Consider the following 15,529-nt stretch of genomic DNA (forward strand, 5'->3'; position numbering starts at 1 on the left):
CCAATCTGTGTTAAATTTGTTCAACTATTTGAAACATTTCGGAGAGGCAGCAATTTATCTCTTGTGCTTATGATTATGTTAGAATTATCTCCCTTGTATTGTATGCTTGATACCTGTAAATCATATTGTTTCAAGTTTTGGTTTTCTACTTTATACTTGATGTCTTTTAATCTCCAGAGATGGATCCATTAAGATTGGAGACAGGATTGTTGCCATTAATGAGTACAATGTGGCCCACTTCACCCTGTCTGAGGTCAACATGTTCCTGAACCAGTGTGGCCAGGAGGTGACCTTTACTGTGGAGTATGATGTATCAGTCATGGGTAAGTAAGGTCAAGGTCAATCCAGTAGCTTTTCTGTCTATATATTTAGGTCCAAATACAGGCCCCATTCCCAGTCATGTAAGTTGTTTATTTTCCCAATGAAGTCATCAGGATTTGTAAAATCTACAAATGTGGTATTGTTTCCATTCTTTCCTCCTTATTTTGCATTAAGCTGTACAAAAAAAACAATTCTTTTGGCATGGTGACAATTTTCATAAAATGGCCAGGAAAAAATATCATGTGAATAGTTTTCTACGGCATTCTAGAGTAGAGTATTATCATTTGTCCCTCATGGGTAACAAGATCAAGGTCAGTCAAAGGTCATTATGTTCCTTTATCGTTGTGTCCAGAAGGTGACCTCACTGTGGTTTATGGTGTCTGTTATAGGTAGGTTCAATACATACATTACTCAGAATTAAATTATACAGCATCATGGTCAAGCGGTGTCTTAAACACTTACTTTGACAAGTAATGGCCAGGTAAAACTTGTCAACATGTATGTTATATATGTTAGAAATTATTTTGAAACTTCATTTCTCTGTTTTGTAATTTTTAGTGCTATTGTATCTTAAATCTTGCTACAAGATCAAGTTTGACGACTTACACATATATTATAATGTTTTATCTTTTCAGATGCAGTGAAGAATGCTCTAGGTCCTCTACTGGTGGAGATAGACAAACTTCAAGGGGTGACCCTGGGAATTGCTCTCACCCAGGCCTCCCACCAGGGGCGTTGGTGTCTCTGTATAGACAACATGCAGCCAATGAGTATAGCAGACAGGTACTCTTAATCAGATTAAATATATCTACACTATTCCATTGATCATATCAGTATTTTTTTTGTGTATGAAAAGAATGCCAAGTTCAGGATTTACACAAATAACTGTTAATAAAAAGTTTTCCAAAAATTGTGATCAATTCTTCATGTAGCAGGAATAAATAAATATCTCACAAATATTGAATTAGTGAGGGTATATAGGGAGAATTGATTGACAGTATTGAATGAGAATTGGGAGAAATATATGATTGACAGTATGAGAAGAAATGACAGCATTGGGGAAAAAAATTGAAAGCATTGATATTGGAAGCTCATTATTTGCCCGTCATATTTATATTTAGATGTGGGGCATTAAACATTGGGGACCTGATCCTGTCAATAGATGGTGCCACAGTGGAGCACATGTCAATAGCAGAGGCGACACAGCTGCTGAGGAATAGCACAGAGGATGTGGTAAAGTTGGAGATCCTGCCGGTCAGGGTCGTTCAGCAACAAAACTCTCGTGACATCCTCAGTAAGAATGGAATGTTCTCCGCCCCAGGTATGTCTGTGGAAACAACCATGGGTGGAAGTATTAATACTGAATTCGGTGTTTTGGAAATATTTGCCCTATATATAGTCTAAAAAATCAAGAATTGTACACTTTCCCCCATGCATAACTGATGAGATAAATGCCAAATAAAAACAGTATGCTCTCTCAATCTGCCATGGGAATGTAGATACATCTAAAATATAGATATTCTTTAAAGATAGCATGTTCTCTGCGCAAGATATTTATGTGGAAAAAGCCTGATGAAACAAGTATATATTGTGAAATAAAAGCATGTTCTTCACATATTGCTTCTCAATACATATGTATAGATTTGTCTGTTATTTGCTCTGTGAAAAGCAATGTATCTTATTCATGACTTCTGCAACAAAATATGTGATGTAAAAATGATGAGAGTAATCGATTATGGTGCTTACTTTCTCTATCAATTCTTATAAAACCTGAAACACATGATCAATACTGTTTGTATACTTGGAATACATGCATATGAATATGCAGCATTTTATGGCATATACTATTTCTGCATGACATTCTGTCAGCTTTCAATAGCTTAATATCTGTTCCTGTATAATCTTTATATATATTTCTGTTACAGTACGTAATTCCCATCTAGCTGCCGCATCCTCCTTCCCAGCTATCCCTTCCTCCTTCTCCACTCCTGTAGGGTTCGGCAGCCAACACCCTATAGCATCTAGCATGTTGTCCTTTCCTTGTGGGTCAGGTACCCTGAAAATGTCAGGAAGGAAACAATCAGCCCTTGTAAGAGGGAGCAAAAAACCTAGTTCTTGTAGTGAGTATCTTTTTGTTTGTTTCTATTGTAGCATGATTATAATTAATTGATGTTTCATTGATAAACATTACATAGTATGCATTATACTTTATGCTTGATGAGACAAACTTGGGCAGTCTCTGATTTGCTGGCATGTACATATGAAGGAACCTTCACGGGGGGGGGGGGGGGGGGGGGGGGGGGGGATTCACTATGGTTATTGATTTAATGCATATAATGTATCACTTTGTGTATACATATACAAGCTGTATATTATATATGCAGAGGTGAGAGAAAAGTTTATGCATGTAGGAGTTTATTAAATGTCTCTTCTATTTTGTTCAGTGTCAATATCATCAGCCACTACATCTATGATGGTGAGTAACCAAGTGTGCCATTCTGAGACTTTGACGGTCAGTTTGAAGGGTGACTATCGTGGACTAGGGATGATTGTAACCGGTAACAGTGACCATTCTGTCCTGGACGATGCCCCAGTCGTGTCCTGTTTACAGTTAGGCAGTGTAACTGAGCGGTGAGTAGTGTTTACTTCCTTGACTACGTATACATCCAAAGCATTGCCTGGCATAAGTGTGTACCAAGATATCAAATCTGTTGAAACAATTTTTGAAGGTTGATTTTGTAATATTGTTCATCAAAGATAGCGATTCTGTTTCTGGAATTCCAAAGATGAGTATAATGTACATTGTACCACCTTAATGGTGTACCTTCCTTGCCTTACATAAAAGAAAGACTTTATATGTTTTACAACAATTGCAATGTAAATTATATAAATTTAATATATTAATTTGCAAGGGGTTTTGGGGCCGCAGTTGCCGAGTGGTTAAGGTGTCCCGACACTTTATCACTAGCCCTCCACCTCGGGGTTGCGAGTTCGAAACCTAGGTGGGGCAGTTGCTAGGTACTGACCGTAGGCCAGTGGTATTTCTCTGGGTACTCCGGCTTTCCTCCACCTCCAAAACCTGGCACGTCCTTAAATGATCCTGGCTGTTAATAGGACGTTAAACAAAAACAAACCAAATTACAAGAAGTTTCACAGTGGGAGGAAACCAGAGTACCCAGAGAAAACCAACGTGTTTGGTGACCCTTTAACTTTCATCTCTGACTGTGGAATCACACCACAGACACCTTCGTGTTACCACTGTGGAGCCTGAACATCCTTGCTTTATACTAGTATGACCTTGTATGGTAGGTGTGGCCTGATACAGGAAGGAGACCGAGTGTTGTCTATCAATGGGAGGGACACATGCGAGTGTAGCTTGGAGGAGGTGAGCCGAGTCCTCAGACAGCCCAAACTCAATGTAGAACTGGAGATGGAGTTTGATATCACAGGTATGTGTTACCAGTATTTCTGTTTTTAGCTCACCTGGCCCAAAGGGCCATGTGAGCATATACCATGGTGCAGTGTCTATTGTCCGTCTGTCATCTGGTGTCCGGCATCTGTCTTCTATCATCTGTCTTGCATCAACTTTTCCAATTAAACAACTTCTTCTCACTAACCAAGAGTTCCAGGGTTCAAAATATTTGGCTAATAGGCTCTCTACATGAGGCCCAACATAGATTGCGAAAGATATGTCCTTGACTGATATTTAAGGTCATAGGGGTAAAATTCCTTAAAACTTTTTAACATTTTCTTTTCAATAACCAAAATTTCAGTCATAATATTTGGCTGATAGGTTGCCTATGTAAGGCCTAACAAAATCTGGGGGAAAAATAACCTTGTCGAACACCAGGTATTGGATCTCTAGTCATAATCAAAATGTTACATCTTTCTCTATTTAAGCTGGAGATTCTGGTGATGCTGAATTTCTGTACTACATTATGTATTCTGTGTTATTGATATAACAAATCAAAGTTTCCTTGCTCAGCTTCCCAATAGATGGCTGTTTTTCAGATGTAGCCAGTTAAAAATTGACTAACTTTTTATTTTATTGATATTTTGTTTTCAATTACCAGTAATTAATTGCCTTCATGAAACTTACTGAAAGGAGGCTGATTTTGCTGGAAACCAGCTTTCATATTACTGCACGAGTGATTGATGTCCAATTAGGGTACTAAGTGTATTAAATTGATGTTGTAGAGTCAGTGATGCCAAGTTCTGGTACATTTGTGGTGAAACTTCCGTACCCAGCTGGAGGTATAGGGATTACCATCAATAGTAAGTTCCCTCCAATAAATCAAATATCACTTATCTAAACACCAGTGCAAATTCAGATGTTTAAATTACTATTTATTTGCATTTTTCTGTCACGAAAAAAAAAAATAAATAAAAAATAAAATAAAAATGAAAAAATATTTTTGTCCTCAACAGGGCCATGTAAAGACAAAGTCAATGAGCCGATAATGATCACCGGGGTCCAGAAGGGCAGTGTGGCCTACAGGTAAGTTTAAGTATTGAAAATATTCCAAGGAACAATATCGCTCATAGGTATAAGGTCACAGGTGTGTTTACAAGGTGTGGACATATTATAAAGATGTAATGATATTGTATGTGTGTTTACAAGGTGTTGTTACATCATGACGATGTAATGATATTGTATGTGTGTTTACAAGGTGTAGTTACATCATGACGATGTAATGATAGTGTTGTATGTGTGTTAACAAGGTGTGGATCTATCCAGCCTGGAGACAAACTGTTGACCATCAATGACATCAGGACTGACAACTTGAGTGTTGAGGAGGCCGAGAACACTCTACAGAGCTGGGATGATATTGTAAAGCTCAAACTCAAACGAGATGACCCATACACAGGTAAATATACCCAGCCTAGACAGGAAGGGAGAAATGAATAGTTCCACTAGGATAAATCTACGACTGTAACTTATTTAAATATCTTATGATATGACAGAGTTGGAATGATGTAAACAAATCTGATATAGTGAAGAAAATACGGACAACACTTACAGATATAGTAGGATAATCTTGTGTCCCTAGCTAACTCTGGTATTATTACCCATTCTGACTAACAGAGATGGATAATATGTTGATATAGTACCGTTACATTTGTTTGTGTTACAGATGATAGTGGAGAAGAGTGTGTGACATATACAGTGGAGCTACAGCGCCATGGGGGTCCTCTGGGTATCACTATATCAGGAACAGACAACCCCGCTGACCCTATCATCATATCAGATATCATCGAAGGAGGCTTGGCAGAAAGGTAAGATTTATTAAAATTACAATTTAGGTTTCCTTTAAATTGCATTCAACATATCTATTTTTCATTTTCAAGACAACTGATATCTGTTTGATATTCCATAATCAATTTAATAAACATTATCACAAAAGCACACTTATGATCTTTCTAAACACCCACTGCCATAGTCTAAATTGTAATGATGTTGAATTACTGTTATTTCACAAACAATTTCAAAGCAAATCTGCTTCATTTTTGTAATTGTTTATAGATCTAAAACAATTCATGGTGAAACTTCATGGTGAAACTCACTATTCTTGTCATTGTAACTTTTTCACTTCATCATACATGTTGGGATAAAGTATTAAACTGTCTGATGTTAACAAGACTCAAACTATATTAGTTAAGATTTTAGAGGTGTTATGTACTTCTTGCAGTAATTCCACCAACATATGGTAAAATATTAGTGAAGTAAGGAATTATGACTAGAGAATCAGATTCATGTAAGGATCATACAGACATTTAAATGATATGTAGGCAGTGACCAATCTACATTTTATTTTTATGAGTCCTTTTCAACTTTATTTCTAAAAGTGATCAGTCCCACAATGTTACACTTTAAGTATTTCCAGAAATTCTGTGAGTTGGGACTCGCATGTAGATCACAGTATAATTAGTACAGAATTGTAATAAAAAAATGTTATGGTTTCCAGAACTGCTGCAATACACAAAGGTGACAAATTACTGGCCATCAATGGTACAACAACCAGGGCACGCACCCTGACTGATGCCACGCAGATGTTACAAAACGCTGGCGACCGTGTCAACCTGAGAATCGCCCGGCCAGCAGAAACATCCAGTAAGTATGGGTAATATGTTGTTTTCATTGTTCTCTGCTAAAAAATAGTTTGAATTTCATGTCACTGGCCTAAAAGGCTACAGGCTGTTATATTCAAATTATTGAACTCATACACATGTGAAAGACACTGGTGTTGCATTTTAATTTTTGTTCACAATGAATAGAGATTTTTGTTTTGTTTTTGTATTGTTATTTGTTGCTATTTTAAAAATATACACAATGCTTAATAACAGATAGAATATCGTAATCTAATACCACTAAGTCTTAAACCATCAGTAGTCACTTATGTCTCTCTTTTTCTTTCAGAAACTAAAAATAAAAAAATGCAGTTGGTGAGTGATTTTCAATGAAAATGGGTGAAACCAATGTCTAAATGGATTTGTTGAACTAAATGTGTAGATATATATTTCAAGAGTTACAATCTGTAACATGTAATATTATTTGTAATGGTTTCTATTTAAATTATTTAACTATTGAGAAATTCAGATCATTTTTTGTCCTATTGAATACTGTTGTAATATAAGTTTTCATGTAGCTTTTATAAATACTTCTATCCCTAGATATTGATACAAAGTTTATCTATGTTTTATACATTTGATTTTGTTTGCTTTTTTAATCGAACTGAAGTATTGATATTTCTATGAGATATATATAATTTGGACATTGACAGCCTGACCGATCCACCACACCTATCGCCAGTGTGGACAGTGCCATGGAGTCCTGGGACAGTTCCGGGCCAGACGTTGGCTCAGGAACAGGGGCACATGCCCTCATTGTGGGCAAGCCTCTCCCTAGAACCAAGCCCAGTGGTATGTACAGATCCATTACCTTGTCACTTTAGGAATTTATAATAGTTATTTTTAAGTTTACATTGGAAATTACCATATTGTTACAATTCTTAAATACAGTAGTTTACATTGCAAATTAAAAATACAGTAGTTTACATTGCAAATTAAAAATACAGTAGTTTACATTGCAAATTAAAAATACAGTAGTTTACATTGCAAATTTAAAATACAGTAGTTTACATTCCAAATCAACTTACTGTTAAAATTCTTAAATACAATGTGTGTCAAGATGGAATATAAATCCTTTGGTGCTGTCAGGTTCAGAAATGAGTATGATGCAGTTTTTCAAACAAAAAGGGCATTCTATTTCTTCAAACAAATATACTTAAAACAAGTACACTTAACTGAAGATTGTTTCCAGGGTGATATTTATTTTTAGTGTGTATGTTTGATTTTTTCATCTTATTTGCATATCTAGTATCACAGTCCCAAGATTCTGCCAACTTTGCTACAGAAACCACTGGAAATGGTGATTTTAATCCGTCCGACTCTGAGTGGGACAACTACAGTAATGGTAGTCCTAACAACGGCAGTGATGACGGGGATGGTAGTGATTGGCAGATCAGTAAAGCATTTAAGGACTATGAAAACCAATCAGAAATGTTGAAACAAATTAGTGCAAGTCTACAACAGCGAGGGACAGCAAGTCTGGATAGACGGAAATCTTCCGAACAAAAATCAAAATTGTTGAAAAATTTCTCTCATAGTACTGCAAAGGACTTTGCAAGTGAAAGTGAACTCCATCATATGGAAAGACGGTCTAAACAGGGTACAAAATGTAAAGACAATCGTTTAAAGAGTGATGCCTATCAGGATCATGTGAAAACCATATTCTCACCTACCGCCCTCCAGTTACACAAAGTGAAACTTGTAAAGGAATCTGCAATAGACGATTTTGGATTTGGTTTATCAGATGGAATGTATGAAAAGGGTGTGTACATCAGTGGAGTGCGTGAAGGAAGTATAGCAGACAATGCAGGAGTGAAACAGTTTGATAGAATACTCCAGGTATGTGTCTTTGTTTACTGTTGAATATCAAAGATCTCTTTTTGAAGTGTTGGGAGTTATTTCAAACAAATTGTTTTCAATTCCTGATACATACAGTCCAAATTATTCTCCTTTGTTTCTTCCAGGTGAATGGACATAAAACTCGAGATTTTGATTGTTGTTTGACGATACCTCTGATCACAAAGGCAGGTAATAAACTGAACTTGATTATATGTCGTAATCCTATCGCCAAGACTAAGAGTCTGACAATGGACGGGAAAGTGAAAGAAACTAAAACATTACGCGAATACAACTCGGTGGATGGTTCTCAGCCATACATGAATGTGGCACATTTGGTGAAGGAGACAGACACACCAAAGAGTGTATGACATCTTCAGTGAGTGTGTGAAGAGATCATGTCATGTGTGTGAAAGAGAAAGTGTCCATGTGTGGGTGTGAAGATGTAGGTTGTGTCAATATATATATGTGTGTGGAGAGTGGATATTAATGTGTATTTAAAGAGATGGTGTCAATGTGTGTGTGGAGAGATGGTGTCAATGTATGTGTGGAGAGATGGTGTCAATGTGTGTGTGGAGAGATGGTGTCAATGTGTGTGTGGAGAGATGGTGTCAATGTGTTTGTGGAGAGATGGTGTCAATGTGTGTGTGGAGAGGTGGTGTCAATGTATGTGTGGAGAGATGGTGTCAATGTGTGTGTGGAGAGATGGTGTCAATGCAGTATATGTATCGAGAGGGAATGTGTATGTGTGTGAGAATCACTTACCTGTGATATTATTTTAGTTGTTTAAAGGTAGATATGAAGTACCTGTAGTTACGCATAAATACAAACTAAAAGTAAGATGAAATGAAAAAGTTTTATTTGAAAGGATTTCTGAAAAACTTTTTTCTTCCTATTTTCAAATTTTGTGACTCTCTTTATAGATGTTTGTTAGATTTAGATATAAATTATATACTCTAATTCAATACTATAACAGTGACGGTGCTCTATGTTAGAACTCCTGATGTTACTACCAGGCATTTGACATCAGATTCTAAATTTTACTCAGAATTTGTTTAAATAACAGATTTAGAAATACTCTCTTCCTGTTCTGGACTCCAATACATGTATGTAATGCTATATATACTCAGTTTGGTTGTGCCAGTGTTTGGAAGGAAAATTTGTTTGTTGATCTGTTGAATTTTACAGAGTACATATATATTTTAATGATTTGTTGAATTCCATATGAAATTCTATGTTTGAATGATGTGACATCATTCAACAGTGCTGGAATGAGATTCAAGATATCCCTGTATAAGCTTATCTCTCTCTCCTTTTTCTTTGTTTTTCTATGCAAAATTCATGATTGGGGTGTTTGTTGTCCAACTTTTACCTTCAGTTTAATTTAAAGTCAGAATTATTAAGATAATCATTACAAAAATGATTTTATTATATTTAGAAGAAAGCATTTACGATAGACAGTTTTATCCTGCTTTGTTTCAATATTGGTTCATCAATAGATTTAAATTCTTAAAACTACATCATAGATTTGCAGTTTCAATAATATTGTTAAATATTGAGAACTGTAGGTACATTTATATAACTCGACTTTGAGATCTTACCAGTAGTTATTATATGTTGATGGCACATAACATTTGTGACCTTTGAGATCTGAAATTACATTAGTGTCATTTAACTTAGAGATACATGTAGTTACATTGTGACAGAAGTTTGATATTTGAAGTTACATGTACATTGTTATGACAGAACTTTTAAATATGAAGTTATATTATTGTGACTAGATTTGAAGTTACACAAATGTGTCTAACTATGAGATTTATTTATAATGATGAACAATTAAAAACATGTACATGTATGGTTTAGGTTTATATTTACTTATATAATTACTTACACAATGTACAGTTTTGTACCTACTGTGGTAATATGATATATTACTAGATACATTTTTCATGTACACCAAATTTAATATATTGCTTTAATGAAGAACATCATATACACACAAAGATGTTTAATTTGTAATATAGTTAAAATCAGAAGTGCTTAAAATGTCAAGAATCTTTAATCTATAGACCAATATCAATGCAAAAAATTCAGAGCTTCTTTCAGTATTGCAGTTTACGAAAAAATGAATGATTTCGTGCTATTATACCTATTACACATGTACTGTATAGTTCTTGTTTCCCCAAACAACAGCTTTTGAAATATAAGTGTGTGAATTCTATCTGTGGTTGATACATTAGATGTCAATTTTAGTGACCACCAAACCATCTTGACTAACATTGCACTGTACACCAGTAGAACAATGATATTATACATAACCAGATTTGTGTAGGATAAGATACCAGTGATGATTTTGGACCCCCATGTCCATCTCGGCCTCGGCCTACATATACATCACTTCATTATCTGACATATATAACAAGAATAAATTGCTGTGTGTATGTTTATTAATCCTCAAGTTCCTAATGGGAATTTTCATCATTTTTCAAGATGGCGGCCATTGAGAATTGACAATTTTTTTTCTGTAAAAACAAACTTTAAAACATCTCTACCTGTATAATTTACACACCCCCAACTTAAAACTTTATTTCAGTACAAAAAGACTGCGCACATTACACAAGTTTTTACGGGAGTCAGTGATAGAACTTGTCTAGACCTGTAAACAGTATCCCAGCGGCCTGCATAGATAGAACCGAGTCTGTAATCAGTATTTTTTAACCTCATATTCTTGTATGATCGTAGTAATATGAAGCTTAAGTATTTAGTATTATTTTGCGTTGTGAAAATTAAGTTTTAAACATAGTTGATATGAATCAACAATAATGAATTTTGAACTAAAATATAACCACACAGTACTATTGTATCCCAATATATATACATGTACAATGTATTACCAATCTTATATAATACATGTACTGGAATCATTCTTACTCTTATTAGTCCATTGAAATGTTCACGCATTCATGATTCAATGATATAAATTCAAGAAATATTGAAACGGGATGTGCAATATACCATCAAAATATCTACAAAAAATACTTGTTACAATCAGAACTGCTCTAATTCCACAGATCAGTGTCAAATTTTAATGTTGCACTGTCCTAACCCAACTCAACTAGTGTGTCGGTCATGAGCTCCAAATATTATATACCTCAAAAGATACAGTTTGTTTCTTTAAACACAAGACTTTTGATCATCTATATTTAACACAACATATGTATGGACATTTCTGTATGGGTCCTGTTGACTCCAATACTAGAATGATGGATACAATGAAGTATTTTATAGCTGATATTGATGATGTATAAATTTTGCTATGGTATTTTTTGTCAATGATACATCTACCAGTATGTGATAACATTCAATTTTACATCATCAAATTCTCTTTCTGATGATCATGATCACTTGTACCTAACTTTAAGTTGTGAGCAATGAGCATTGATATGAGAATATTTTTCCTTCAGTGTTGATTTACTTGTTCTATTTAACTTCAATGACTATGTGCAGCTGTTTGTTGAGTCCGCTGGCGGAATCCTGATCAAAGTATATATCTCACCAAAACGCACAAACCAGCTTAAATTATCTTTGTATTAATGCCATGGTTTAGCGGGTAAATTTTGTTTCATTTTCCTATATGGCTGGTATATTTGCTATCAAAGTTGCCTTATTAATTGTGAAAGGTTTTCAGTTCTATAATTGAACCCTGACCATTGTGTACACATTTGTAGTAGAGTCCCAACTGATGTATTGTCCTAACTCTTTATCTTTCCATTATGTAGGTGTCTCATAGGGTTTTCATAAAGACAATGTAACTCTCCTATCAGATGGACTACATGATGGCTTAAATGCTGTCAGTGACCAGTAGACATTACTACAGATTTACATTATTATGTTTTCAGCTTATGAACAATTTTACACAGCTTATAAACAATTTTACACAAAACTGTTACCATGTTCTAGGTTTGTACCATAATTGGTCTGATAAGCACCATCCTCCTTTAGAGATGAGTCCATTAAAACTAGGTTTGTACCGTAATTGAACTGATAAGCACCTTGCACCTTTAGCGATATTCAGTCCATTCAAACTAGGTTTGTACCGTAATTGAACTGATAATAAGCACCTTGCACCTTTAGCGATATTCAGTCCATTCAAACTAGGTTTGTACCATAATTGGTCTGATAAGCACCATCCTCCTTTAGAGATGAGTCCATTAAAACTAGGTTTGTACCGTAATTGAACTGATAAGCACCTTGCACCTTTAGCGATATTAAGTCCATTCAAACTAGGTTTGTACCGTAATTGAACTGATAAGCACCTTGCACCTTTAGCGATATTAAGTCCATTCAAACTAGGTTTGTACCGTAATTGAACTGATAATAAGCACATTGCACCTTTAGAGATAAGTCCATTTAAACAGAAGGGCCCTTTAATCTGAAAATGACCCCATTTCCAAAATATCTATGTGCAAACCTTGATTAGTCATGTATAAAAGGAATAAACACTCAATTAGAAAAATGATATGGGCGTTTTATTTGGGGTGTCGCTTATCGGTTCAATTATGGTGGATTAAATTCACTATATAATGTGGTATCTAAATTGAGCACTGTATAATCAATACAATATTTTATGAAATGTGTAAACATATTTAAAACAATCAATTACAACATTATATATTTATTATATAATTTAGAAGTTTCATTTATTATATGATATATATTAGAGGCATTATTTATTCGTTCTCATTACATTCCAATGCTGTATGTTCTAGGCTATCACATCATTTATCAGTATGTACATTGTATGTGGTTGTGCAATATATCATCATTACAATATCCATTAGTAGTAAAAATTGTCAACACGTATTAATCAGCCCAAGTATATGTACTGTAAGAATACATGTCTTCGTCTATACCTTTACTATGGCACTTATATACTATTTATCTTTTATCCCAATCAGTTATTTACATCAGCTCCATGCTGCTCACAATATGTTTTGGTTATGTTGAGGAACAGGACTGCATTGATAGCTGGTGGCTGGGGCAGGTTAATTGGAGAGTCCATCATGAGCTTTATTCGGCGGCCCTGGGTTCAATACCTAGCCATCCTATTTTCCCTCTTCTACTACAGATTTTGTGCTATGCCCACTAGGGAAATAGACAATCACACCAGCCTAAGCTGTTAAGATGAACAAAGCTCATTACTATTACCCTAATCAACCTAATAAGTGCACCTGCCCCAATAAGCACACTCCCACCTTTTTCAGGTAAAGAGGATGGATATGCTAATTGAAACATAAAAAGCTCTTTACTTCACTGATCTACCAATATAATCTTCAGTCTTTTAAACAAAGACCCTCATCAACGTAAAGGTATGTAAGTGAAAAAAACAACAAAAAAAAACAACAGCTTATTAGGTTGAATATGGTACATTAAGAAATTTATTAGTATCTGAACCAGTTTTACTCCACATCATCTGTGAAATGCTTTAATGTGTGTGATATGATGCCACTGGGTAGGATGTTATATTTTGTGTTAAGAGTGCATCATCAATACTTTGCCATTTTTTTTAGCATTTGGGTTTGATTTTAGAATCCATCAACTTAGTGTTGTTGATGATAAATTCACAAGTCAAGCCTTTGTAATGCAAAATATAGGAAATTATAAAATGTTTGTGATTTTCATTAGAAATCAAAAGGTGCTACTATATTTTTGATTTGTAAGATAACTTGAATTGAGGTTGTAATTTTCATACATAATATTTCTGATGAATCGAATGAACAACATTTTAAAGAATAAATTCAGTCCTGATGAACCAAATAACTTTTTTCAGCACATAAATTGAAATACTATATGCTCTCATGAGATAAGTTGGCATGCATGTTGTACCGATTCAAGGGGAGGAGTTGACATTGTCATTTATATGTGCAGGTTTCTTATTTTAATGGATCTTTGGTGCATATTGGGAATGGATTATATTCTGTTTGAGGTCATATCTCTAAAAAAAAAAAACGATTACTATTAGTCATTCAAGTTAGATACCTGTATAACATTTCAGTCAGAGATAATATTAAATAACTCGACACAAATGGCGGTGTGAAGGTTGTATGGAGAAATGTAGGTTTTTGTAGAATATTTAGTTAAAAGCTACATACTGTTATAACATTTATTTAGATTTTGATACATTTTTAGTTTACCAAATGTAGATCTACTGTATACAAATAAATCCTGTTTGGTCTGTATTTGGATTTGTTGTTTTTTGTGTCGCCTAAGTTGGTGGTGGCAGCACCCTCCACACAGAGGTTTCTTAAGCATTGAACTGCTTTCATTTGGAAGTTATGGGCTGATGAATGCCAACTGGACAAAGGCAAATTTAATGAAGCGCACTAGCGCTTCATGTAGAATTTGCCTTTGTTCAGTTGGCATTCATCAGCCCATAACTTCCAAATGAAAGCAGTTCAATGCTTATATTTACATTTTGAAAGACTATATCCAGGAATTTTACTCTGATAATGAATGAACAACTTATTATCGTCAAAGACGGAACAGCCTTTTCAACAGCCATCTTTCGTTATCGCCGACGTGACAATTATGACGTCACTATAATAATGACGTCATAATAAAGATTTGGAAGTTATGGACTCATAACTTCCAAGTGACTTGAGCTTGGTAAAGTTATATTATATAGTGGGGCTGCAGTGTAAATGTAAATATTGTGCGATAACTCAAGTTCCCTTTGGCTGATTAAACTCCAAATTCATACACATCTTCCTTACCACAAATGTTTGCTTCGGATTGCTTTTCAGGTCCGAAAGTCGAAGGTAAAAAATGTCACTTAAAACAGAATTCCCCCCCTGTAATAACTCTAGTTCTCTTGTACATGTACACACCTTATCTTAGTAAAACCATTATCCCTCAGAAGGACTAAAACAAATGAATGCATATTAGGTGCATGAGAAGGTACATTAGCTTATATGTACAATTAACATAACATCATATCTCTCGTTTCACTTCTGTAAATTACATGGAAGTCATCTCCAGGTAACTAAGTACATCATTATAGAAAATATGTAATGAAATGGAAGGAAAAAATCAACTGTTTTTTATTGTAACTTTTTCATGGTGGTTGGTTTCACAAACGTGGAGTGTTTCAATGTTTTACTGGGAATAGAGCAAATTCTCCAACGTATCATGGACTGAGCAACTTCAAAAATGTTCAAAATGCAAAAGAGTTAATCAAAAAGAC

At 34.8% G+C, this 15,529-nt stretch overlaps 1 protein-coding gene across 4 annotated transcripts in view; it reads left to right on the forward strand.

Annotated features, from left to right (window-relative positions):
* Nucleotides 1-14,525, forward strand: part of LOC117331677 (glutamate receptor-interacting protein 1-like) — a 42,341-nt gene extending 27,816 nt beyond the window's left edge. For 2 of the 4 annotated variants that reach the window (XM_033890508.1, XM_033890509.1), the window contains exons 7-21: nt 178-323; nt 957-1,104; nt 1,443-1,642; nt 2,247-2,441; nt 2,766-2,952; nt 3,631-3,770; nt 4,519-4,596; nt 4,750-4,819; nt 5,044-5,189; nt 5,457-5,598; nt 6,288-6,433; nt 6,740-6,765; nt 7,104-7,242; nt 7,700-8,289; nt 8,415-14,525. In XM_033890508.1, coding sequence (XP_033746399.1) covers nt 178-323; nt 957-1,104; nt 1,443-1,642; nt 2,247-2,441; nt 2,766-2,952; nt 3,631-3,770; nt 4,519-4,596; nt 4,750-4,819; nt 5,044-5,189; nt 5,457-5,598; nt 6,288-6,433; nt 6,740-6,765; nt 7,104-7,242; nt 7,700-8,289; nt 8,415-8,657 — 2,596 coding nt within the window. In that variant the 3' untranslated portion in view covers nt 8,658-14,525. The remainder of the gene's footprint in view (nt 1-177; nt 324-956; nt 1,105-1,442; nt 1,643-2,246; nt 2,442-2,765; nt 2,953-3,630; nt 3,771-4,518; nt 4,597-4,749; nt 4,820-5,043; nt 5,190-5,456; nt 5,599-6,287; nt 6,434-6,739; nt 6,766-7,103; nt 7,243-7,699; nt 8,290-8,414) is intronic. The other 2 variants (XR_004533624.1, XR_004533623.1) reach the window with 2 other exon arrangements.
* The last annotated feature ends 1,004 nt before the right edge of the window (nt 14,526-15,529 follow it).

This window comes from Pecten maximus, chromosome 7 (assembly GCF_902652985.1).
Source record: "Pecten maximus chromosome 7, xPecMax1.1, whole genome shotgun sequence".
In the NCBI taxonomy this organism is placed as follows: domain Eukaryota; kingdom Metazoa; phylum Mollusca; class Bivalvia; order Pectinida; family Pectinidae; genus Pecten; species Pecten maximus.